At 40.5% G+C, this 24249-nt stretch overlaps 1 protein-coding gene across 2 annotated transcripts in view; it reads right to left on the bottom strand.

Moving 5' to 3' along the window:
- Positions 1-24249, bottom strand: part of CENATAC (centrosomal AT-AC splicing factor) — a 484230-nt gene that overhangs the window by 401184 nt on the left and 58797 nt on the right. For both annotated transcript variants that reach the window (XM_044080937.1, XM_044080938.1), the window contains exon 2: positions 11706-11872. In XM_044080937.1, coding sequence (XP_043936872.1) covers positions 11706-11872 — 167 coding nt within the window. The remainder of the gene's footprint in view (positions 1-11705; positions 11873-24249) is intronic.

Below are 24249 nucleotides of genomic sequence, written 5' to 3'. Positions count from 1 at the left end.
GGATATATTTGAATTCCTTTTTGTCTGCAAAATGCAATCACTGGTGCCAGGCATTTTGTGAAGACCCTGGGCGCAGCAGATAAGCCAAAGGGCAGTGCAGAGAATTGGTAATGCATTGTGCCAGCTATGAATCGGAGGTATCTTCTGCAATTTTGTCTGATTGGGACATGCAGGTATGCCTCTTTGAGGTCCAAAGTAACAAGCCAAGCCTTCTTGCCCAGCATGGGTAGAAGATGCTGTAGTATCAACATTTTGAATTTCGGAACATCCAGGAAAGTATTTAGGATAGACAGGTCCAGTATGGGTCTCCAGGCTTTGTCCTTTCTGGGGACCAAGAAAAGTCTTGAGTAAAATCCTTGTCCTTGCTGTGGTACTTTTTGAATAACTCTCATGTCCATGAGAGCTGTAATTTGTTTTTGTGCCTCTGCCCATTGATTTTGTGGCAGGTCTGGCATTCCTTTTGACCTTGGTAGGGTGTGAAAGTGGAATCTGTAACCCTGAGAAACAATATTCAGAACCCATTTGTCCTGGGTGACTATGTGCCAATTTTGTGAGAAAAGCGATCGCTTTTCCCTTAAGGGTGCTGCCAAAAGGTAAGTGCTTGGCATTTGAAAAGGGAAGTCATTGGGACTGTTTCCTATAAGGTTGTGACTTGTCTTCTCCTCCTTTGGGGGTTGAAGCACCCCATTGTCTAGGTCTGTAAGAGCCTTGGGGCTGAGATCTGCCTCTTGGACATCTGTATCTGCCTCTTTGTGGCCTGTCTGACACAGGGAAGGACCAATTTTTAGAAGGCTAATTTCTGCTAAATCTAGAAGAAATCCTTTACTGTCTGCATTGATTTTGCTTTATCCTCCATTTTCTTTAATACCTCTTCTGCCTTAACACCAAAAAAGTATCATGCTGTAAAGGAGCATCCAATAATTTTGCTTTAACATGATCAGGTAAACTTTGTTCTTTTAACCAAGCATGCCTTCAAATGACAGATCCTGTAACTGCGGCTCTACAAGAAGCCTCTAAAGAATCAAAACCACATTGCAGAGTATGTTTTCCCACTTGTTCAGCTGCATGCAATAAATCCTGCATTTTCTTATTGTCAGGACATTCTGAGCTTGTAAGCATTTTCTGTTTTAACAAAGACATTAAGTATTGTTGGTATTTAAGCATGTGAAACTGGCAGTTCAAAGCCCTTACTGCTAAAGTTGCAGAAGTGAAAACTTTTGTCCCCCATCTATCCAGTGCTCTAGAATCCTTGTCAGAGGGGACTGGGTTTTTTGCAGTGGAAGCCTTTACCCCTTTGGGACCCTGTGAAATTCTTTCTGGGTCAGCAGCAGGGTTTTTATAAAGAAATTTATGACAGTCTGGGACCCTGTAGTACCTATCTGGCTTGACTGGTGCTGGGGGTAAAGAATCAAGGGACAAACTAGATTCAGAAAAAAACATCAACAATATCTAGCACAGGGGGAATAGCAAGGGGCCTGTGCTGAGGCAATAAAAGAAAACCTCTGAGCCTTTTCTTTGATTCTGAATAATCCTGGCTCTCCCAATGGAAATGCTCCCTCATGGTGTGCAAGGTTTCCCCAAAAGAGTAATCCTCAGGAGGAGAGGCTGAAGGGATAAATTCTTCAGCATCAGAGTCCTCATAGGGAGGAAGAGAGTATCCCTGGTCTGAAGAGGAATCAGAGGAAACAGAAACCTGGTCAGAGGATTTATAGTCTGTGTCCTGCCTAGGCCTTTTATCAGGGGGGGGGATGGGAATGCCTGATCAAAGTAATTAGGTCTTCGGCCATTCTTAGCATCTGTTTCTTAGGCATGGATGACTGTCCAGGAGAATGCTGTACTTGTTTCTTTGTCTTTAATTGTGTTTTAGACTTTGCCTTGGTTGCTGTAGTTGACTTGATAGTAAGTTGTGTAGGTCTGAAAACACCCTCAGAAGCCGATGCCTGCTCAGCGGCTCCGGACCCATCTGAGGGAATAGTTTCCGTAGGCCCAGTACCTTGAGTTTCCAGAGGCCTAGTTGTCTCCACGTGGGAGTCGGAGGCGGCCTGTGGCTCTGAGGTAGCGGGTGTCAGGGACTGTGAAAGTGCCTCACTGAGAACCGGCGACTGGCCTAGAAGAGGCTTCGTCGATTTTGGACCTGGGATGCCTGTCCTTTTCCTTGTCTTTGCATTTTTTATGAATTGCGCTCTATGAATTGCGGTCGTCGGTTGCTCCGACGGCATTATGTAGTTAAACCTTCTGCCAAAATAACGGAATGCAAAATCAAACTGATGCTTAATAGTGCATTGGTTGAACCTAGCACAAAACCGACAACTAGAAATGTCGTGGTCAGGGCCTAGGCAAGGAATGCAGTAACAGTGAAAATCTTTATGAGGTATTTGCTTCCCAAAAGAAATACAATTGTTAACTTTTACTGACATTGGTCTGGAGCAAGAAAAAGTTTCCCCAACGGGGTACTTAGCTTTATTGAAGACTTCGGTTCTGAAATTCAATTTCGAAAATCTCAGGAGTCGGCCGACCGGCACTTGCCAACTGCTTTTGCTTTGGGCACCACGCGGCAAGAAAGACTGAAGAAAATGGCGTCGGCTGCATCTTGTATACCCCTGGCGTTCTGACGTCAGGGTAGAGGCGACAGCAACCGACGCCGGACCAAGACTTTGGAATTCTGGCCGACTGCGAGTATCCTGCCAGCAGGATAACCGAAGTGTAATGACTGCAACAGTGAAACATGATGAACATCTTCCCCTGCTGGGAAAAAAAACAATAGAAGAAATAAAGTAAACATGCCTTTTCTGGAAAGCATATAAATTATCATTCAGAAAAAAATGTTTATTTGATAAAATCAATGCCGATGGGGAAAAAACAGCATGCTTAGCAAGTGCGTTTATGTTGCCAACAGTATTTGAAAAGGAATTATTGCAGATATTTTTTTCATTTATATGGGGTTCTAGATTAAATCCAGGAAAAAGAGGAGATCTGTATATAAATAAAGAAGGAGGTTTAGGGTTAATTAAGCCAGTGGTATATGCTGCTTTATGAAATTTGTACAAAGTACTAAAGTGGATAAATGAAAAAGATGAGACATTAGTAATAGAACTGTACAAATATAACTATGATAAATTTGGTAGTATAGTAAAAAAAAAAAAAAAAAAAAAAAAAAAAAAAAAGAGTGTATAAATGGAAGAAATAAAATGTTACCAAGAAAAAATATTTTTGTGGAAAATAAAAATTGACGATCTTGAAAAAGAAAACTATGGTATAAGAATTTAATGATAAAACATTACTATGTAAAATCATGGGAAAATCTAACAGATGAAAAAAAATAAACCTATAAAAATAAAAAGCAAATGGTGTAATCAAAGTAGAATGTCAAGATTTTTTGTGGAGATTGGCAATAAATAAATAAAATTGCCAGCAATAGGAAATATGCCATATAAAACAAAAGTGATATAATTTGTTTACATTGTCAAGAAGAAGAAATGATAAAACGTGTTTCTGAAATGTAAAATAGTAAAAAAAAAAGTTATGGAAAACTAAAGAAGATTTTTTTGAAGATATAAAAGTGGATAAAATAAACAGATATGATTAAATACGGACATTATTAAAAGAGAAGTAAAGAATATATTAAAATAGATAAGTTATTTTATGTTATACGAGTTCTATGGAATGCAAGAATAAATGAAATTATTTTAATAATAAATGGATTTTAGCGACAATATTAAACAAAATCAGACTGTGGTTATGGAAAAAGGAATGGGGGTCTTATACAGATGAAAAGTTAGCAGGATTGTAAAAGAAATTATGAATGTGTGTAAACAGATTTGTATATTTGTACATAAGTAAATATTTGTAAACATATAAATATTTTGTAAATAAAGAGTTATTACTGTATCTACTCTTTTTAATAGGTGCTTTGTGATCATTTACATTCACATGGACTACCACTAACTTGGGGAGAAGAGGCCTCAGTTTAGCATCTAATCCAAAAGAGGGCACACTCAGGAGTGCAGCAACCCCATAATGCTGCACTACAGTGTCACCAATCCATCTAATCTAAATGGTATGGGAATAAGACCCACAGCCTTCTGCACCAAAGGTGAGTCTGCTACCTGGTCGACTTCTTTGAAAAGGTTACCAAAGCAATGGATGAAGGTAAAACAGCACATACTGCATACCTCAACTTGACCAAGGCCTTTTGACACAATCCCTCCACTTGGACATAGTAGCAACGCTAAATAAACTGGGAATAAATCCTGCGTCTCCCACTAGACTGCCAGCTGCATTGCAGACAGACGCAGGAGATCAAAATAGGGGAAGCTGGAGACCAGTCACTAGTAGAATCCCCCAGCATTCAATGATTGGACCTTTCCTGTTTGGCATCTACTTATCTGAAGTAAAAGCCAAATACCGAAAGATGCTGGCTGACTAAGACTGAATCCCCAAGTGACATTGCCATTCTGCAGGAAGGCTTGCCTCAACAAATAACTGGAGCCACAATCATGGCAGATTAAATGCCAAAAAGTGCATTATCATATCCTCAGGGTAGTAGTCTGTCCCAGGGAACTACTATATTGACCATATGCCCCTAAGATTTGACCCAGTTTGGGATTTGGGAACTAATGAGGACAGTGACCTAACTTTCAACCAACATGTGTCCACTGTCATTAAGAAAGCCCTTCTATATTGTGCAGCTTACAAAGGGATAGCTATAAGACCACTGTCCCCATTTACTCGGCCCTCATCAGGCCAATCATGGAGTATAATTCACCCTTTGGCATGTATCTGTCCAGACACATGCAACACTTGGAACGGAGGTACCTTACTAAGAGGATGCAAGACAAACAATGTGTCCTATGTGGACCACCTCAAAGCCTTATCACTATACACTGTATCCTACAGGCAAAAAGGTAACCAGTGTTTGGCATATAATGTATTCTCAGATCCAAAACTGATGAACCTACTGTACATCAGCAAGTCAAATGGCATCAGAAAAACATTGGTCAGGAATCTAAATCTCTTCTGAAACATCAGCAGACAAGTTTGGCTGGACAGATACAGCTCGCAGAGGATACTACTGCTCTGAACAAACACCCCATCCACGTAAAACAAAGCAAATCCCTGTCCATATTCAAGCGCAAGTTGGAGCTATGGATGGGTAATAAAAAATTGATCGCAGGACTGCCCCCTCTGTAGTACTAATGGATAGAAGCAGCTCCTAAATGCTTTATTCCCATGCATGAGTCCCCTCAAATTATCTGTGGTATGACCCCAGTTATTCTTACTATGGGTAACATACAAATATATCAACCATGGGATGGGTAAGACCAATCTAACACTAAATGGGATAGGTTAATTCAAGCACCAAACCAGAAACTGGTTAACCTTGAAAATAGCCTGCAAGGGGAGCTAGCCTAGTAGTTGCCTATGAACCTATTAATGCTTTTCATGTTTAATTCAACTAAACAGCCAATCTGTATCAACGTATGTCCTTATATTTTCATCAGTCATACAAAATCTTTTCCCCAGGTCATAGTAATCCAAAACAATAAAAATACAATTAGATCCCTATCCTCTCAAAACCAGTTTCAGTTGTTCATGCATTATTATTCAAAACATCCTATTTTACTTCAGTGTTGACAAACTAGAGTTGAAGTAATGCAGTCACCCAGGTAATTTATAAGACTACTTATGCTCCAGTCTTCCTCAGACAGATCACATTTAATCTCTCCATTGACACCTGCTTTGATCTCAATTCTCTGCCCAGTCTCCTGGTTCACTCTTTTGCTGGCTTTCATTTTGTCAACAGCTTCTTTTGAACAATGGGAGGAGGGATTACTAGAATCTTCTGTCCCTGGTCAACAATGCTTGCAAATGACTTTGCTGATAACTCCATCTCTTTGCTTACTCAACTCCATCCATCAACAATCCCTTCTCCCATTTTTGCACATTGGGACACATCATTACTGGTGCAACTTTGTGATACCAGCAATAACCTTCTTAGCAAAGAAGAAAACTGTTATAGAAGAAAGACAGACCAATGCAGGTCAGGTAGGGAGGTTAAATCAAAGGTTAAGATTTTCTTTTACAGTGACCCCTCCCTGATGCAATACTTAAAACATATATTATCACCTAAATGCTACAGCAAAATATTAAATTTAAAAATGAAGCATTTCCATATTTTTTTTAAAGTACATGAGATGTATAGCATACACTGGGAATTTTCAAGCTACCATGTTAGCACAATTTTAGAAGGAAAGCAGAGAGAGAGAGAGAGAGACAAAGTCTTCTGTAAGTAGATAGGCAGGGTTAAATCCGGGTCAAAATGGCTATCAAGCAGCCACACAACGCAACATTTCCAAAGCATTCAGTTTAGAACCAAAATGTAGCTATCAAATTTGTTTAGTATGACAAATATAAAAGTTATCAAAAGCTTAGACTAAGCCTTACAGGGCTAAATAAGACAACCCAGGTGACCCATGTTTGAATAGAGTAGGTCCAGGGGTATGGGAATGGTATGAAGAAAGTAAGCTGCCAAAAGAGGCCTGATCATCCAAGGGGGGGGGGGGGTTGATGACCTACTAGAATGTGGGAAATCACCTGCAGCAAAGAACTCATCAAGCCTATGCTGCAAGCCATATGCTGCTTGGCCAGATATGTGGAGCAGGCATGCACCTTCTGAAAGGCAGCAGTGGCCGAGCTTGGAACAGCTTTTGGAGAGGGGAGTTTGGGATAGCATGCTCATAATGTGGGCTGTCCTATCACATACACTCAACTTTCACATCCAAGGGGATGAGATGATCTTTAGCCCCGGCCAGAGAATTAATGGGACATATGCCTGGATAATTCAATGGGCCTGGCTCTTGCCCCTCAGAAGGAAAAAGATCCAACTGGGTGCTGGTAATGGAGCCATTATACAGCTCATCAGCCTCCCCTTTTCCCATTTTTTTCTACATGGGGTCAGGGTATCTTGTTAACTGTCGCCAACTCTCTCGATTCAGTGCCACACTACTGCCTTCTTCAGCACTCATGCCAGACTGTCACAGATCTTCTTTCACACAATCCCTCCACCTCTTTGCTGGATGTCTTCGTTTCCTCTTACCTTCTCTCAGACTGTGCAAAATCTTCACCACCAGACTGTCTTCTCCTTTCCTGCATGTGTCCAAACCACCATAATCTGTTCTCTTTGATCTTTTCTGCAATTGAAGCTACTTTGGCTTCTGCTCTTATGTCCTCATTTCTTAGTCTGTCCCAGAGCACGCATCCTGCTACCCTTCTCAGGCACTTCATTTCCATCACCTCTAGCTTCAACTGTTCTGCCTTTACTGACCAGGTTTCTGTACCATACAGTAGTACTAATTACACCACTGTCTTGTACACCTTACTTTTCAGCTTCTTTGGCATTTTTCTGTCATAGACTACACCTGACACACTATGCCAGTTGGCTACAGCCCCTCTGATTCTAGCTTTGACCTCTTCATTTAGATTTCCCTTCTCCTCAACCACCCCTCCCAGATACTTGAAGCTGTTTACCTGTTCCACTATCTTCCCTTCTCTCTCTATTCTCAGCTTCTTCTGATTTCCCCACTTTGCTGCCAATACTACCATCTTATCTGTGCTTAGTTTCATCCCATGTGCCTTCAGTTTTGTATTTCATTCTCCCATCCTTTGCTGAAGTTCTAGCTCGCAGTCTGCCTGTAATGCCACATCATCTGCATACAGCAACTTTGTTGATCTGACCTGTTTGCTAATGCAGTCCATCACCAGTAAGAACAGCACTGGGCTCACAGCTGAACCCTGGTGTACACCCACTCCCACTGGGAACCTCTCTGTGAGGCCAAACACTGTTCGTACTTGAGTCTTTGGGTCCTTGTACATAACCTTCACTAATTCTATTAGTGTTTCTGGGACTTCAAACCACCTCCGTACTGCCCAGATCAGCTTTCGTGGGTCCTTGTCATATGCTTTCTCCAACTGGAGGAATGACCAGTTGGACTCTCTCCTCATCTTCAGCTTCTTCTCAAGTATCTGTCTCACTGCAAACATCGGGTCAATTGTGCTGCATCCTGAGCTGAATCCGAACTGCTCACCTCCCATCTTACATTCTACTACTCCACGTATCCGTTTATCAATCACCCTCTCCAAAAATTTCATGCAATGTGATAGGAGTTTGATGCCTCTGTACTGGCCCCAGCTGAGGTGTCCCCTTTGTTCTTGTACACAGGCACGAGTATGCTTATTCTCCAGTCATCTGAGATACGCCTTCCTCTCCACACTGCTATTAGTACCCTCAGGAGCCATTTCTCTCCTATCTCACCTAACATCTTTATCATATCTGCTGTGACCTCATCTGAGTCTGCACTTTCCTGGACTTCATTTTCCTTAGTGCTGTTCTTACTTCTTCTAAGTTGAGCTCCTCTTCTTCTCTCATTGTAGGCTGTTTCTTGGGCAGTACAGCTTCTGTGGGGTTTTCTTCATTTAAAAGCTGCTGGAAATACTCCTTCCATCTGCCTTTGATGTCCTGTGGACTGGTGAGCAGGTTGTTGCTGCCATCTCTTATGAAGGGTGTCTGACTATCTTCTTTATCTTTCTGTCTTTGCCTTGCAACCTGATATAGTTTTCTTTGTGCCACTTACTCAGTCACTTTCCAGAAGTTGGTAGAGTGCCTCTGATGCCCAATTCTTTGCTACTGCAACTTCTTTCTTAGCTTCTTTGTTACCAACCAGAAGTTCTTCCTAGCCTGGTCAGTCTTTTCTACCTCCCACTTCTTCCTGGACTCCTCCTTTCATTTGATGACATTCTGGACTTCTGCATTCCACCACCAGCTTTCCTTATATACCTTATTTCCATACCTGGCTTGGCCACATATCTTTTCTGTACTCCTAACACATGCTGCTTTTAGGCGCTGCCATTCTTCTTTAGCTCCACCTATTTCCTCCTCTTCTTGGGATGCTACAGCCCTGAGTAATTCCTTGAACTGTTGTAATTTCTCTCCAGTCAACTTCCAGGTCTTCAGCCTGGTCTCTGTTGACCTTAGAGCCTTCTCTGACTACTGCTTGCAGCTGATCGTGGCAACTAGTGGTTTATGCTGTGGGCCAACTGTTTCACTGGGGATGACTTTGCATTCATGGATTCTACCCCAGTGCCTTTTCCTTACTAGGAGGAAGTCTACCAGAGTTGCATGGTTTGCTACTTTTGTATGTGATCTTGTGACTGCCTCTCTTTCTGAACCATGTGTTGGCTACTATCAAGCCATTTGTCAGACAGAAGTCTAGAATGGCTTCTCTTTACTCTTGTTGCCCCACCCATGTGGACCCAGGCAGTCCTCAAATCCTGTACCGTCTGTCCCGATATGTGCATTCAAGTCATCCATTATCAACATCAATTCATGTTGTCCTGCTTTATCTAGCAGGTCCTGCAACTGCTCTCTGAATGCACGCTTTTCCTCACTATCACAACCCTGCTGTGGGGCATAGGCTGAGATTATGAATACTGCCCTGTCATACCACTGGAGTCTGATTGCCATGATTTTTGATGATATCCCTCATTGCCTTCTGAAACCTCTCTCTCAAGACAATTACACACCATTTCTAGCCTGTGCCCCTCCTGAGTAGTAGAGTCTGGATCCCAAGCCAAGTGCCTTGCACTGCCCTTCCATCTCGTCCCTTGGATACATAGGATGTCCAGCCTCCTCCATATCATCATGTCATCCACTTTCAAGCTGCATCCTGTCAGTGAACCTACATTAAGCATAGCAATTCTCAGTTCATGTTTGGCAGGTTGGCTGGTTTTACATCAAGCTTTCACTCGACAGAGCTACCCCAGGTAACCCAGGCTGGGCAACTAGACACTGGCTAGCCAGTAGCTTATTGGCACAGGGCTGCTGGACTTTATGGCAGGCACACACTAGCCAACAGGGACACATATACCCCTCCCACTGTTAGCAAGGGTCCCTGGCATTGGTCACACATCCACTTATCAGTGGTAACTACCCATGTCCATTTTGGTGACATTAGTCAACATGACCAAATCACCTACAGTTATACTTTTTACACTGAGTGGCTTAGCCCCTGCCACGGCACGCAGTGTGCGATCCATGTTCTCCTATCTTGAGGATACTGTGCACCACAGTAGATGCCCAAAGTGGTTGGTCTGTAAAACTCTTCCCCCTATAGGGCACCATGTAGAGTCTGTGCTGCTGCCCACAACTTCATTCACTGGTCAATTTGAGATGGAAAGACTCGGCATGTTTTTCAGACATAAGAAAAACCCCACGGAGACACAGGGAGAATGTGCAAACTCCAAACATGCATTGGTTGGAGGTCAGGATCGAACCTTGTACCTTGTGCACGGGAAATGTGCATTGAGCCATTATACAGAGCACACCAGACACTAAAAATAGCTTAGATCATTATAGCTACAACAGCAAAACTAAAAATAGTATATAGTTCTGTATAAATATTTTTCAATCAAATTCTATGGGACATAAATTATTAAAACAAGTACTAAAATTTAAGATGTAGCTGTTCTACTACCTTTGGATTTACAACCCAGTCTATGGAAACCTTGCAGTTGAGAGCCCCAGAATTATTCCATGGAATTTTCATTAGAATTTATCAACCCATTTTGCTGAGAAAAAGCATTAAAAAGAATCGCATTCTGGAAAATGGTCAGCAGTAAAGGATTAAGTTTCTTTAATATTAAATACTCAAAAATTCAAACTATGACAGCCTATCTCTCCGTCCCTGGTTACCCGCCTAATGCCATCCAAGATAGACTGATGTAATTATGTATATGAACTGTTTTAGTCTCACTTTTATACCTGCCATAATCAAACAATATCCTGAAGTAGCCCATTCATTCATCCTCAGTCCTGGCACTGGAAGATGTCAGAGAAAGGAACTGGAGACAAACTCCCACTAAGTTAAGTTCTGATGCTCATAAATGCACATCTACTAAGCGACAGGCACTGTGTGTTACCTGATTACTCCAAGCTGTTGCAAGTATGAGCTTCCTCACACATTATCTTTGCTGAAGTGTAAGTGGTCTTTGAGTAGGCTTGTATCCCGAGTCCATGTGCACTGGGATGCAGTGCAAAGCCTGGGGTGAGGTGATCTCATCCATCTACTCTCATACCTTCCTGGCTGGCTCCTCCAGCTTCTGATCTTCTGATTTAAGCAAGTCTGCATCACAGTCAGTCATGCATTCAGGTCCATTAAGAGTCAGCCGGTTAAATTTGGTTTCCAACACAAAAAAGGGGTACAAACTGAATAACCTGCATGTTTCTTTGGCAAAATATATTGCAGTAAAATTATTAGTTAAAAATTCAGATCTGAACACCCAAACAAGGAAGCAATGTTCAACAACTTGACAAAGTTTAAGGGTATGGTGCATTAAATACACATCATGCAAGGCTCCACTTACTGACCAAACATATACCCAGTTGCATATGACAGTGTGTCTTCATCTCCAAAGCATTACTCAGTGTTGTCTAAACTGTCACCAATGTGAATAACACACTAACTTAAACTTCCTTATACCATTTAATTAATCATAAACATGAGTCATACTAAATGTAGCTTAAATCACTTTACGAAACATGAACAAAATGCAGCTGGTGAACTACTAGAGCTGAGGGTTTCATCCCATATATCTGTATCACACTATAAGGACCATCAATGTTAAATCTGGAGAAAGACAGAAGAGGTTACCTTGCCAGGTGTTCAAGCAGAGCACCATAAAGCACGGTAATATTCTCACTACTCATGTGCTTGCGAACTTCACACCCACAACAGTAGCACCAGAAATTCTTCTCATGCTCGATGTAATCATACTTTACAGCCTGGGGTTCCTTCATCATTTTAAAAGCTGCCTCTACCTAACAGTAAAAACAACAGGAAGAAAATATTACAAAGTGCCAGTCTTCTAAAAAATAAAATCATAAGATGCAGTGATAACATACACAAGGAATTGTTTTCAGTACAATTCATTTACCAGTGAAATAAAAGTTATGTAGATAACGACAGATTTGGACAAGTCACTCCGACCTTGTTAAACAATAGGACTGAAACTGCAGGCAGTTAGCTTGGCATCTGAAACTTTCCCAGGTTATATATCCTCCCCTTACCCACCACCATCTATGATACAACTTTCTGTCCACACTTCATGTGCACCACTCAAAAGAGAAGCACATCAATTAAATAACGGCAATCAATAACATCTAAGGCTTAATCTCAAAAGACAATGTTTATCAAATGCCAGAGGAAGGGGAACAGCTATGCTAACAAAGATGGACCAGCTCATTCAGCTCTATCATTATATTAATGATAGAGAGGAGGGCCACACTTGTTAAACACTAAGATGGAGTCACAAGCTTGTCCTCAAACCCATGTAGCAGCTATACAACTTATCATCTAAGGAAGCAGTATTGAAAAAGCCCCAAGAGGTAGCCATGGCCCTGGACAAATGTGGAGTAGGCACAACAGACATTTTTTGTAGCAAAATTGAATACAATCAGAAAACCACCTGAACAAATGAAACTTGGGGGGGGGGGTGGTATAACAGAGTCTTTTCTGAACACTTTCACTCTGTTAACATAGAATCTAAGCTGCATGTGTACATCCATGGCGTAAATCAAGTACTCCTCTATGCTGGAAGAGTTACGGAAACAGGCAAGTTAAATGGAATCATTCAAGTTTGTTTCTATGGCTGAGGCACAAAGGAAGGATTTTGTTACAATGACGTTATTTCCTGTGAAAAACAAGGTAAAGTAGTCTCACACAATGGCTGCAGTTCACTAACTGGGTAAAAATGTAAAAGAAATCCTTGGGGACATTTCTGCATAACAGCATCCATGGGACCATGTTTGTCCAATGGAGAATTTGCCCCCTCAGGAATACAACTGGCTGTTAGAGGACAATTAGGTGTCCACACCTATTCTCATACCATCATTCATTCTTGACATAAGAGGAAGAACATGAATTCCTAGTTGCTCATTTATGTACCATACCACATTCATGTTTATGGTGTCGATGGCAAATGTAGTGTGGGAAAAGCAGTCTTGAAAGGCCTGCAGAATGAGGAAGAAGGTCCTCCTCCCCATGCAGATAGCCAAATGTGAATAGTCAGTCTGCCGTAACATAACTTCCTCAGTATAGGGCAAAAATGGAGAACAAAGAATGTGTCCTCAGTTTAGAAGAAAACAATCTAAGAGAAGAGTTGGTTGATTTAATAGAGATGGACACATTGAGATCAATGAAAGAAATAGACTACAGAAAATCAATAAAACCAAAAAAGTGAAAAGTTTGATAAAACAAATGAACACAGTAATTAAGAATTTTTATAGAGAGATTCATGCAATGTAACAAAAGTAAACAGGATACATCACTGTGCAGCTAAATTAATAACAGATAAAGTCTTACCACAAAAACACAGCAGTGAGGGAAAGGAAGGGGAGAAATCAAATGCCACCAAGTAAGTATCAAATAGAGAAAACTATAAAGAGATTAAGCATGAAATGTCACTGTTAGAAGAGTATAAATGACGGAACAGATCAACAAAAACACTTAGAAAGATAGACGTGATAAAAGCAAAAAGCAGTAGAAGAACAGATCAGGATCCATTATGCACCATCGGAAATAATAAGTTAAAATTATCAGCACAGGCAGAAAAACTTAGAAGATATGCAGATAAGTATAATGGAAAAAGTACAAAATAAGCAATTTATCGATGACCCAAAAAAGTTTTATAGAGAATTGGGAGACAAGGTAAAAGGAACTGAAACACCACCAAAAAAAGAAAAAAATAGATACATTTTGGAGAAATATCTACGAAAATCCTGTGAAACATAAAGATGCTAAATGGATAGAAGTAAAAGAAAGAATAAGACATAGGAAATGGGATGAAGAAATCTGGAAGAAAGTTAAGAAAAGCTCCTAATTGGAAGACCCCAGGCCCAGATGCAGTACCCAACTTCTGGCTAAAAGTATTAACATCTTTACATGAAGATTTAGCCATGAATAAGAATTTATTTATATGCATACCCTAAAGAGACACCAACTTGGATAACAACAGGAAAAACAATACTCCTACTTAAGAGCGAACCTGCAAGCTCGCCTAAAAACTATAGGCCAATAACTTGCCTTCTGACGACATATAAACTATACAGTGGAATGGATGCAGACAGTGTTTAAAGTAATTTAGAAGAACATTCAATTATGGCAATAGAACAAAAGGTAATAAAGAAAGTAATATGCAACAAAAAAGACAATTTGTTGTTAAAGTCATAAAGGAGAACTGTAAAAAAGGGAATAATCTAAGTATGGCATGGATAGACTACAGAGAATCATTTGACACTATCCCACACTAAAATTAATACTAAAAAGAGCACTGACATCTAGGAACAAAGTCCAAGCTATAAACCAATTTACTCTGCCTGTTCTAACCTAGTTTTGGAGTGACTGACTGGCCCCAAAAGGTGTTGGATCACCTGGACAGTAAAACAAGAATGATTTTTCATGCTCATCTAATGACTTATAAAAATGAGTCTATACCAAGACTATAAATTCCCCATTCTGAAGGAGGTATGGGCCTCCTTGAAACTGATTACGTGTATAGCTCTGCAATCACAGGACTGCATGCGTATCTGCTGACATCAGAATACCTAAACATAGTATAAGTTTTAAGACATGACCAGAATAACTAATACGACTTCCCTGCTTCTAATCTAGCAGAAGCATATTGGTGTAAGAAGGAATTGAAATCAAACCAGAAGTTGATAAAAGTCAGGCAGCAAATGAGTTTGCCAAAAAAACAAAAGAAAGAATATAAGGTGAAGGATCAGATGAGAAGGCAAGAAATGTGGAAAATACATAAAAATAATTGCAAGTATAGAAAACTCTTGGAATAACCTCATGTTGATCATGATCGAATGCATGAGGTGAATTTAAACCGAAAAACGAAAGGTTAATATTGGCAACCAGAGATTATGGACTACAGTGTTGGTTTACAAAGTCCACTGAACATGTGGGAGAAACAGACAAATGTAGGTTTTGTATAACAGAATTGGAAACAGTTGCACATCTTGTTGCTGGTTGTTATACACTAATGGTAGAAGGACTGGCATAACAATGTAGCAGGACTTTGCAATGGGGGTTTGTGCAAACATTATAATAGAGAAGTTGCTGAAAAACACTGGAAACATGAGCCACAAAGCATTATAGAAAATTATGAAGTTTATATCATATGGGATCACCCATTACCAGCAGTTCAAAAAACAGATGTGAGAAAACCATATATAGTAGTCCATGAAAAGAAGACAAAAGTAGCACTGATCATTCAAATTGCTATATCCAGTGACTACAGTGTCTTACTTACAGAGAGAGAGAGAAAGTCATAAAATACCAGGATTTGCAGGCAGAAATGATGGTAATTTGGAAGAAGGATACCCAGACAGTTCCAATAGCAGTAGCAGTAATGGATCTTATATAGAAGAATTTACAATTGTACTTGGATATATGTTACAGATACATGTAACTCCATATGAATTGTAGGTGTCATTACTGGGCACATTGCAGGTGCTGCAAACAGCACTTCTAGCTAATATCAAAGACTGAAACAGAACTAATTTCATGAACTTTAATCATACTTTGACTTAGGAATGGGGTCTATTCTCATCATGCTATTAGAAACACAAAAGACCTGGATAAATTAAAAAAGGAAGAAATGTCATTTCTAAATGGCATCCATTCTCATTATGCTATTAGAAACACAAAAGACCTGGATAAATTAAAAAAGGAAGAAATGTCATTTCTAAATGGCATCCATTACAGTAGTGGTGAAGTGAAAATGGACTGCTTTGAACAACACTGGAGTATGGTGCCACCATTACAGGTGTGCTTTGCATGAAAAGACAATGGATCTGTCAACTGCTAATACTAAACCTTTCAGGTCTACTGCAGGATCCTCGTGGAACCTGGTGCATGCATCCAAGAATACTGCTGCTTGAGACAAAGCACGGTTATAAAATGTCTGAACGGAGACGCTGCAGACTGTAATGGAGAAATCCTGTCAAGAAGACTTGCCTTGCAGCAGTGTTCAAGGAGCATCCAATAAAAGTAAGAATCTACGACAGATCCTTCTAGACTAAACAGTGTTCACTTTCCTTTACCCATTCCAATTCATGGAAATTAAAGTCTCATGTACTGCCACAAACTTGTCTCGAGTAACAGCATCTAGTCATCCAGGTAAGGAAATACCTGGACACCTTGCAAACTCTGACTCACTGCAACTATAGATGTGGACCTGGTGAACATCCTGGGGGTGGAGGTGAGACCAAGTGGAACAGCCTGAAACTGATGAGTGACTTCTATCCAGAAGTGCACAAAACTCCTAGATTCCCTTGTGATCTTGATGTGACGATTCACTTTCAGGAGGTCCAAACAGCATAACCAGTCATCTTCTGACAGGCAGAAAAGGCCCAGCTATACTGTATGGAACTTTATGCTGGGAACAAATTAAATGAACTGCTTAAATCTGGTATTAGTCTCTGGTCATTTGTTTTCCATGGAACTAAAAACATTAATAGTAAATCAAAACCTATCTGGTCTGGTTGGTCCTTTTGGATGGCTTTGTTGCTGAAGTTGTTTAAAATCCTCCTTTCCTGTCACACACTTCTTATGGGGTGGAACTTTAGGCAACAGGAGACCATGTGGTGTAGGTAAGATGTACTGACATAACTTACAGATATTTGCATCTGAATCCCTCTATCCTGTATGATGATCAGTCTGTCCCAACTGCTACTAGTTTGGAACAGTCAAGCAAGGCTGTAGAGATTAGCCAGCCGTTCAGAGTCAAATGACTGAGGGCTTTCTGTTCTCTTTCAAGATATTCCAGTTTTTAACTTTTAGTTCAAACAGGGTTGAACTACAGAAAGGGTGTGGGGGGTGACTACCAATGATGCCTTAGAACCTCCAGTAAAGTCAGCCAGGTGCAGCAAAGCAAGATGGCAGACATCGGTTGCCTCAGCTCCCAACAAATCAATGAATATACAGCAAAATGCATGGTGAGATCAGATAAAGAGGACACCACTGCTACTTGCGAAACCAATTTGATTTTTAGATAATCATATGGCACTTCTCCAGTGATGTGGACATCTCATCAGCAAGCTCTTGCTGGAAATGTTCTATATGTCATAAGTAGTCTAGCTCTCTTATGGTAAATATAGAAGAATCATAAACCCACTTTCTAAATCTGTCCACTGCCCCAGGCAATCAGGAGAGGTGAGGTGAACAGCAGGGTTCTGCAGAGAAGAAACCTTTATAAAGGCCTCTGCAATAAATACAGAATCAATCCCAAGAGTCTGAGCCATTCAATTCCAATTCTTGGGAGGCTAAAAGATCCTGTCTGGCCTCAACAGAATAAAAGTGTCACAATATCAGTTTCCTTTTGTGCTTCCCTGATGCAAAGAACAGCCATCTTGTCAGCAAGGGAACCAAAACGCCTCCTGCAAGATCTTTTGAGGAGAGGTATTTGGGTCAGTAAGCCATTCATCCCGATGCTTTATCCTGGGCCGCAGCCAAAGCCATAAAAATTGACAGCACAGTAAACACAGAAAGCATCAGAATGAATAGCTGTGGTCCCAGAATTGACATCACAGCCACTGTCAACATTTCTGTAAAAGTCAACAGTCACAGGTTGTTGAATGGTCTCCTCCGTACCAGCATGGATGGCAGTGGCCAGTGAAAACCTGGAAAAGAAAACAGCTCAGAATGAGGGCTGGGAAGAAGTGTCCCAATCTTCCCTGGTACAAAACAGTGAAGAGATGAGACCAATTTTCTGCTGCAAATTAAGAAAAGCCCTCAACATCTTCTTGTAATACAACTCTACTGCAATAGAGTGACTACAGAAGAAACAAAATTACTTGTAGATAGTCTAAAGGGAATAGATCTCCCAAATTCAGCCTCAGATAAACACAATACTTTGTCCTCATAACTCTACCTGAAGAAGCATCCACAACTGACTGAAAGCTTTAAAATATCAGAATAGAAGCAACAGAAGAAAAAGTGGACTCCTCCATTCTATTTTTTTAAACCAGTGTTGGTGAACAGTCCCTGAAGATATAGATCTGTCTCCCTTACATTTATGTTTCTAATCTTTATCCTAGTCAATGTGAATCAGAAGAACCCCTTGCATACTGTGACATCAAATGGGTCTACCCCTGACGAAGAGAAGAGGAAGAAGACTTTTCCGGTATAATCCTTCACTAGACATTATTGGGACTAACAGTTTTTCTTTAGATCAATGTTTTAGGCGGTCATAAGTAGACCATTTAGAATTTTCTAAGAGTAAATAGTTTTGTCCATTCTTTTTTAGTTACAGTCTGTACTCTGGCACAGGCAAACTGAAGGGGTTTACACAGAGATGACCTGACTATCCATTGATTTTTGTCAGAAACAAAATTGATAAAACACACAGCCTGAGGCTATCCTCCCCATACGAGATGAAGAACATCAAATATAATTTGGGCAAAATTGGCACCATCATATTATGGGATTGGGGAAAGATGCAAGCATGGGAAGTTAACTGGTGAACGGTGCTAATACCTTCAGCATTAGTCTTGCTGTTAATATTCATTGATTAGTACTAGGCTAGCTGCCCTTTTGGGCCATTTGAAGCCTAGCCAGTTACCCCATGTGAGAATCAAACCCTGTACCTTGTCTCTTTAAGGTAAACACCTTAACCATTATGTCATCCTCCCACAAATAAACAGCTTCTGCAAGGCTGAAACCCAGGAACCTGCACACCATAGACAAAGTGATTTACCACTTAGCCATGCCAGATATTAAATAAACAGCCTCTGCAAGGCTCAAACCCAGGACCCTGCACACCCTAGCCAAAGTGATTTACCACTAAGCCATGTCATATATACTGGGTGGACCTCCTATCAGATTCAACAGTCTGAATACCCCCCCCCCCAAGACCTGTTTAGGTATAAAGTATCTAAGACAAGTCTCCAGTTATCTCACTCATCGGCTTCTTATGTGCACCTACAACTTGAGCACTATGGCTCAATACACCTTTACAACTGGATATATTCTTGTTTTGAAACCTTCATGCAAAGACAACCCACAAGTCTGGAGGAGAACATTCCTGCTGTTGTAACACTTTGAGAGTCTGTTCCCAATTACCAATAACTTTTTAAATGGTTATCTTGGACATGAACAGTCTTTTTTTTTTTGGGGGGGGGGTGTCCTCTGTGCCTCTTCCCTTTTCTGCCAAGACCATTTTTGTACCTCAGGCAGAGACTTTCCTGAAGTCACTTACAGTAACCATTTTTAAAGCAGAGGAATGTGATTTTCAACTTGGCAAAAAGCTCAATTCTGCCCTTCAAGCTGGTAGCTTGCCCTTCAAACGTTAGACCTCTGCCATATCAGTTAAAGAAGGTAAACCTTCTACCATGCTCATGTGAGGTCCAAAAGTAGAGACCACAAATACCACACTAGAGAAACACACCCTCCTTTCTCCTGTATTTCTATTTTCCAATGACAGTTGCTGCATCTTCAAACTGCCTAGACAGGAAAGATCATGTTTAGCTGGTCTAATGATGCTTTTCAGCCACAGTCCAGGACAACAGTAGTAAAGACGGAATGTTTATGTGCATGTTCTTCAAACATTTACTGTGCGCAGAAGGTAGGTTATGACACAAATACAGAGAGTTCCTTACTTAGTTAATACCCTATCCAAAACATGACTGCATTTAAAACCAAGTGCACCTCCTGGACATAACCCTTTATGTAACATTTAAAACTATAACAAACATCATGATGCACACATTTTCAAACAGGTTAAAACAAATTCAAAGCAGTACATCTGCAACTTTGACTGCGGTGGTGGTGCTGCAGTAGCGCTGTCACCTCACAGTAAGACGTTGTCCTGTTCGATTCTCAGCTAGAGCGTCTTCTGTGTGGAGACATGCGTGAATGGGCGTACCTTCGTTGAAGGGTGTGCGTCAGGGCTGGCAACTCGGCACGTAAAAATGTACTGCCAATCATTAGCGGACCGGAGTTCCGCTGTGGTGACCCCTATCCAGGAAAAGCCTAAAGACACAACCACCACCACCACCACCACCTAACACATCTGTAACTTTAGGTTCCACAACCTCCAAAGACAACCTTTCTACCACAGAATTTGTTGTACTCATCCCATGACTTTGATACTCATGCTTAATTTCTCCAAATGCTTATTTTTTTTTTTTAATAATACTTTGACAGTAATGACCACCCCATTCATAAGCCAGGGTATAATTAAACTTCACAAAATCAATTATTACTTCAGTCTGTGATGTTAGCCAAAGGTGCTCTAATCTTCTGCAATGAATACAGGATTGCCACTTTCTGCAGTTTATACAGGGTTACATGTACTAGTAGCATACATAAATACAACTGTAAATTTTTTTTTTTTTTTTTTTTTTTTATTATTGACCTCTGATTACTGGGAATATCCAAATGGGCAGGGTCCATTTTCAGCAGAGGCCTGGGGAGAAAAGCTCCAAAGTGTTACAAAACATTTTAACAATAATCATTTTACAGTCTTTAAAAATGATACAAAAAAAGCAACTACAGTTTAAATACTTCAACCAAATTAGACATAATTTGAAAACATTGGTTAAGAACAGGTAGAAGTCATATAGTAAGATAAATTTTAGCCAGTTTATAAAGAAATTAAAGGTAAGTTAGTATAATACTTCGTACTGCAATTCCTGTTTGCAAGAGAAAAAGCAGGCCTATGGTATACTTAGAGAGAAAGCCAGGGGAGAGAAAATGATAAACGTTAGGAAGTGAGTCAAGAAGGGGAGAGAAAATGATAAATGTTAGGAAGTGAGTGAAGAAGGGAGAATAAGGAGCTGTAAGGTATGAACAGGTATTTGTTCACATTTAGGGACATAGTTTATCCTGGTGTTGAACAGCTTTTGGCTAGGAAGTCTAACAGCTTTTGGCTAGGAAGTCTATCAGAATGGTTTTGAAAGATGGGAAGGGAGAGTAATGACCTGATGGATACAGATAAGTAGTACTAGGCTTCAGCAAGATAGTACGAGTGCAGACAATGCCCAAAAGATTTGATAGTTTTGTGGACAGACAGGAGTTTGGTCACTGGATCAGAATGACTGACTGGGAACATTGGTGTGTAGAATGTTATTTAGTGCTGGAGAAGCAGATCGATTCTGGATAATTTCATAGGTAGTAAGAAGCTACATATGTTAACTGATGGTGTAGTTCTAACCAATTTAGGCGTTCTAGTGATATACAGTGGTGGGTTCTAAAAGGGGTATTTGCTACAAATTTAACATTTTGTTACAGCATTGTTCAAGTTTTCATTTTTGTGATGCATCAAGGTTAGTAAGGATAGGAGTGCCATAATAAAGAAGTGTGGGGAGAAGATAAGTAGTGGCAAGTATACCTTTAGTTGCTATTTATTAATTCTCTTTGCACCTACTACTGCAATTGTGTGGTTACCTTTCTTCTACATTGCTTTCATTTCTGCTTACAAATTCTTGTACCTCATGACTGTGTTTTTCTTGGTATGCAAGACCAAATTGCTGGGCATAGCAATTTTACTGAAACAGTACTTGTGTCTTGTTTTCTTGAACTACTACATCTAGTTGCACTGAATCTATTTTTAAAACTGTTGGCTCCATGTGGTGATCCCATGTGATCCAGACTTCATCATTGTTGATAATACTTAGCAGCTTCTTAGATATTTTAGTGTTTGCACAATTCTCAGTGCAACAGTTTTGCAACATTATTGCATCTTTCAGTATACAGACCCTTAACCATAAGTGTATCATAGCCAGCAATGAGATGTGCAACAGTTTCACATGTTTTATAGAACCTGCATTTGTCCACTTCTACCACTTTTTCTACTGATTTTGTAAACCACCATGTACACAGCCCTCTAAACTGGGCCATCATTACTTGCTCATCTACTGGTTTTAATACATCTCTCCTTAACCATTCCTGTGCCAAATCGTAGTCACTATGAGGTTGTTCTAGAAGTTCTCTATCTATCACTATATATTTGTGGACTTCCCAATTTTCTTTCCTTCGCTTCTGTTCTTTTTTTGGCACCTTCAGTTACTATCTGATTCACGTCTATGACTAGGTTTGGTTTCCATTCCCACTCCGCTCCGAAATGCTTCTCCTAAACAAAGCAAGGATGCCATCTTAGACTTCCACACTTTATGCTTTAGAATTTTCACTATGTTGGGAACTGATGACATCAGCAAATATGTATGCAGTCCCACAGATGCATACATACACACAGTCAATTTCAAGGAGGCCCATACCGCCTTCAGAGTGAGGGAAGTATAAACCATGGCATGCCTTTTTTTTTTTTTTTTTTTTTTTTATTACATCACTAATAAATGTGGAACATTTTCTTGTTCAGCTGATTCAATGCTTTTTGGATGTCGAACAATCATTCCAAACTGGCAAGTTAGAACAGAAAAAAGCACCTATATATAAATGCATAGGTGTATTTATATATACAGACACCCACACCCAGACAGACACACACACACAGACAGACAGACACACACACACAGACAGACAGACACACACACACAGACAGACACACACACACAGACAGACACACACACACACAGACAGACACACACACACAGACAGACAGACAGACACACACACACACACACACAGACACACACACAGACACACAGACACACACACACACAGACACACACACACACACAGACACACACACACACACACACACACACACACACACACACAGGCAGACACACACACACACAGGCACACACACACACACACAGGCACACACACACACACACACAGGCACACACACACACACAGGCACACACACACACACAGGCACACACACAGACACAGACACACACACAGACACAGACACACACAGACACAGACACACAGACACAGACACACACAGACACACACAGACACACACAGACACACACAGACACACACAGACACACACAGACACACACAGACACACACAGACACACACAGACACACACAGACACACAGACACACACAATGGTCTGAACCTCCAAGGAGTGGATAGTCCGAGCTATAGCAGTGATGGTGAACCTTTTGGGCTCTGCAGGTCAAAAATTCAGAAAATGCCTATCTTGACTCTGCTGGCATGTCCCCCCCCCCAAACAAAAGAGAAACAATTCTTTACTTAAAAAATACAGCCCAATCACGTGTGTTGCAATGTATTATAAAATTAAAAGAAAAATCAGTGACTTACAATAGAGAAAATGATACGTACCCTACTTTTAATGGTAATTTTGAATTGAACTGAAAAAGAAAATATGGAACACATTGCATTTGATTTGATTAACACAAGTTTCTTTGGTAGCTCGGGTATTGGAGAATGCAGGTGTGTCACCCAAAACGTCACTGTGTGTCACCTTTGACACATGTATCATATGTTTGCCATCACTGAGCTATAGCTATGGCATCTAATTTACATCAATGTGTGGGATGATTTTTGCTTTCATCTACTGCACCTCTTTTACCAACAATATTGTTTCTTTTTCTTGTAGCTGAACTAGCTCAATTGTAAGATGAATAAAGCCTAGTCTTCAAGCCTTCTATTCTCAATTCATCTCATCAGTGTTATTTGCATTTGCTTGTCTGTCTCAATTTATTCATCTTAGAACCCGACTGCAATGGATCGCCTTTTCCAACCAGATCATTTTGACTTAAACCCAAGTGCCCCTGATGCCTCTAGACAACGGATCTACTGGTTAGAAACATTAGCAGTTTTCTAGATTCTGTCGAAGAACTTCATTCTGACAAACAAAAGCTTCTGGTTAACTACATCTCTCCTTCAGTATATGAAGTCATTAGTGAATGCCCTACCTACGAAGCCACCGTCAATACCTTACAAAAGCTGTACACAAAGCCTAAAAATGAAGTCTTCGCTTGTAATTATTTGGTTACCCGCAAACAGAAAAGCGGCTAAACTCTTGATCAGTTTGCCCAAAAATTAAATTTGTTGGCCAAAGACTGTAACTTCAAAGCTGCCACAGCTGAACGCTATGAAGATGATGCCATAAGAGATGTGTTCATCAGCGGTATTCAGTCAAGTCACATTCCGCAATGTCTGCTTGAACAACACACTTTAAATTTTCAAAGCGTTTCTGAACTGGCAAGATCATTGGAAATAGCCCATGCACAATCGCAGTCCTATCAG

Source organism: Protopterus annectens, chromosome 8.part0 (genome assembly GCF_019279795.1).
Source record: "Protopterus annectens isolate FY-2018-M chromosome 8.part0, PAN1.0, whole genome shotgun sequence".
NCBI classification, from domain to species: domain Eukaryota; kingdom Metazoa; phylum Chordata; order Ceratodontiformes; family Protopteridae; genus Protopterus; species Protopterus annectens.
This window is presented reverse-complemented; position numbering and strand designations above follow the sequence as displayed.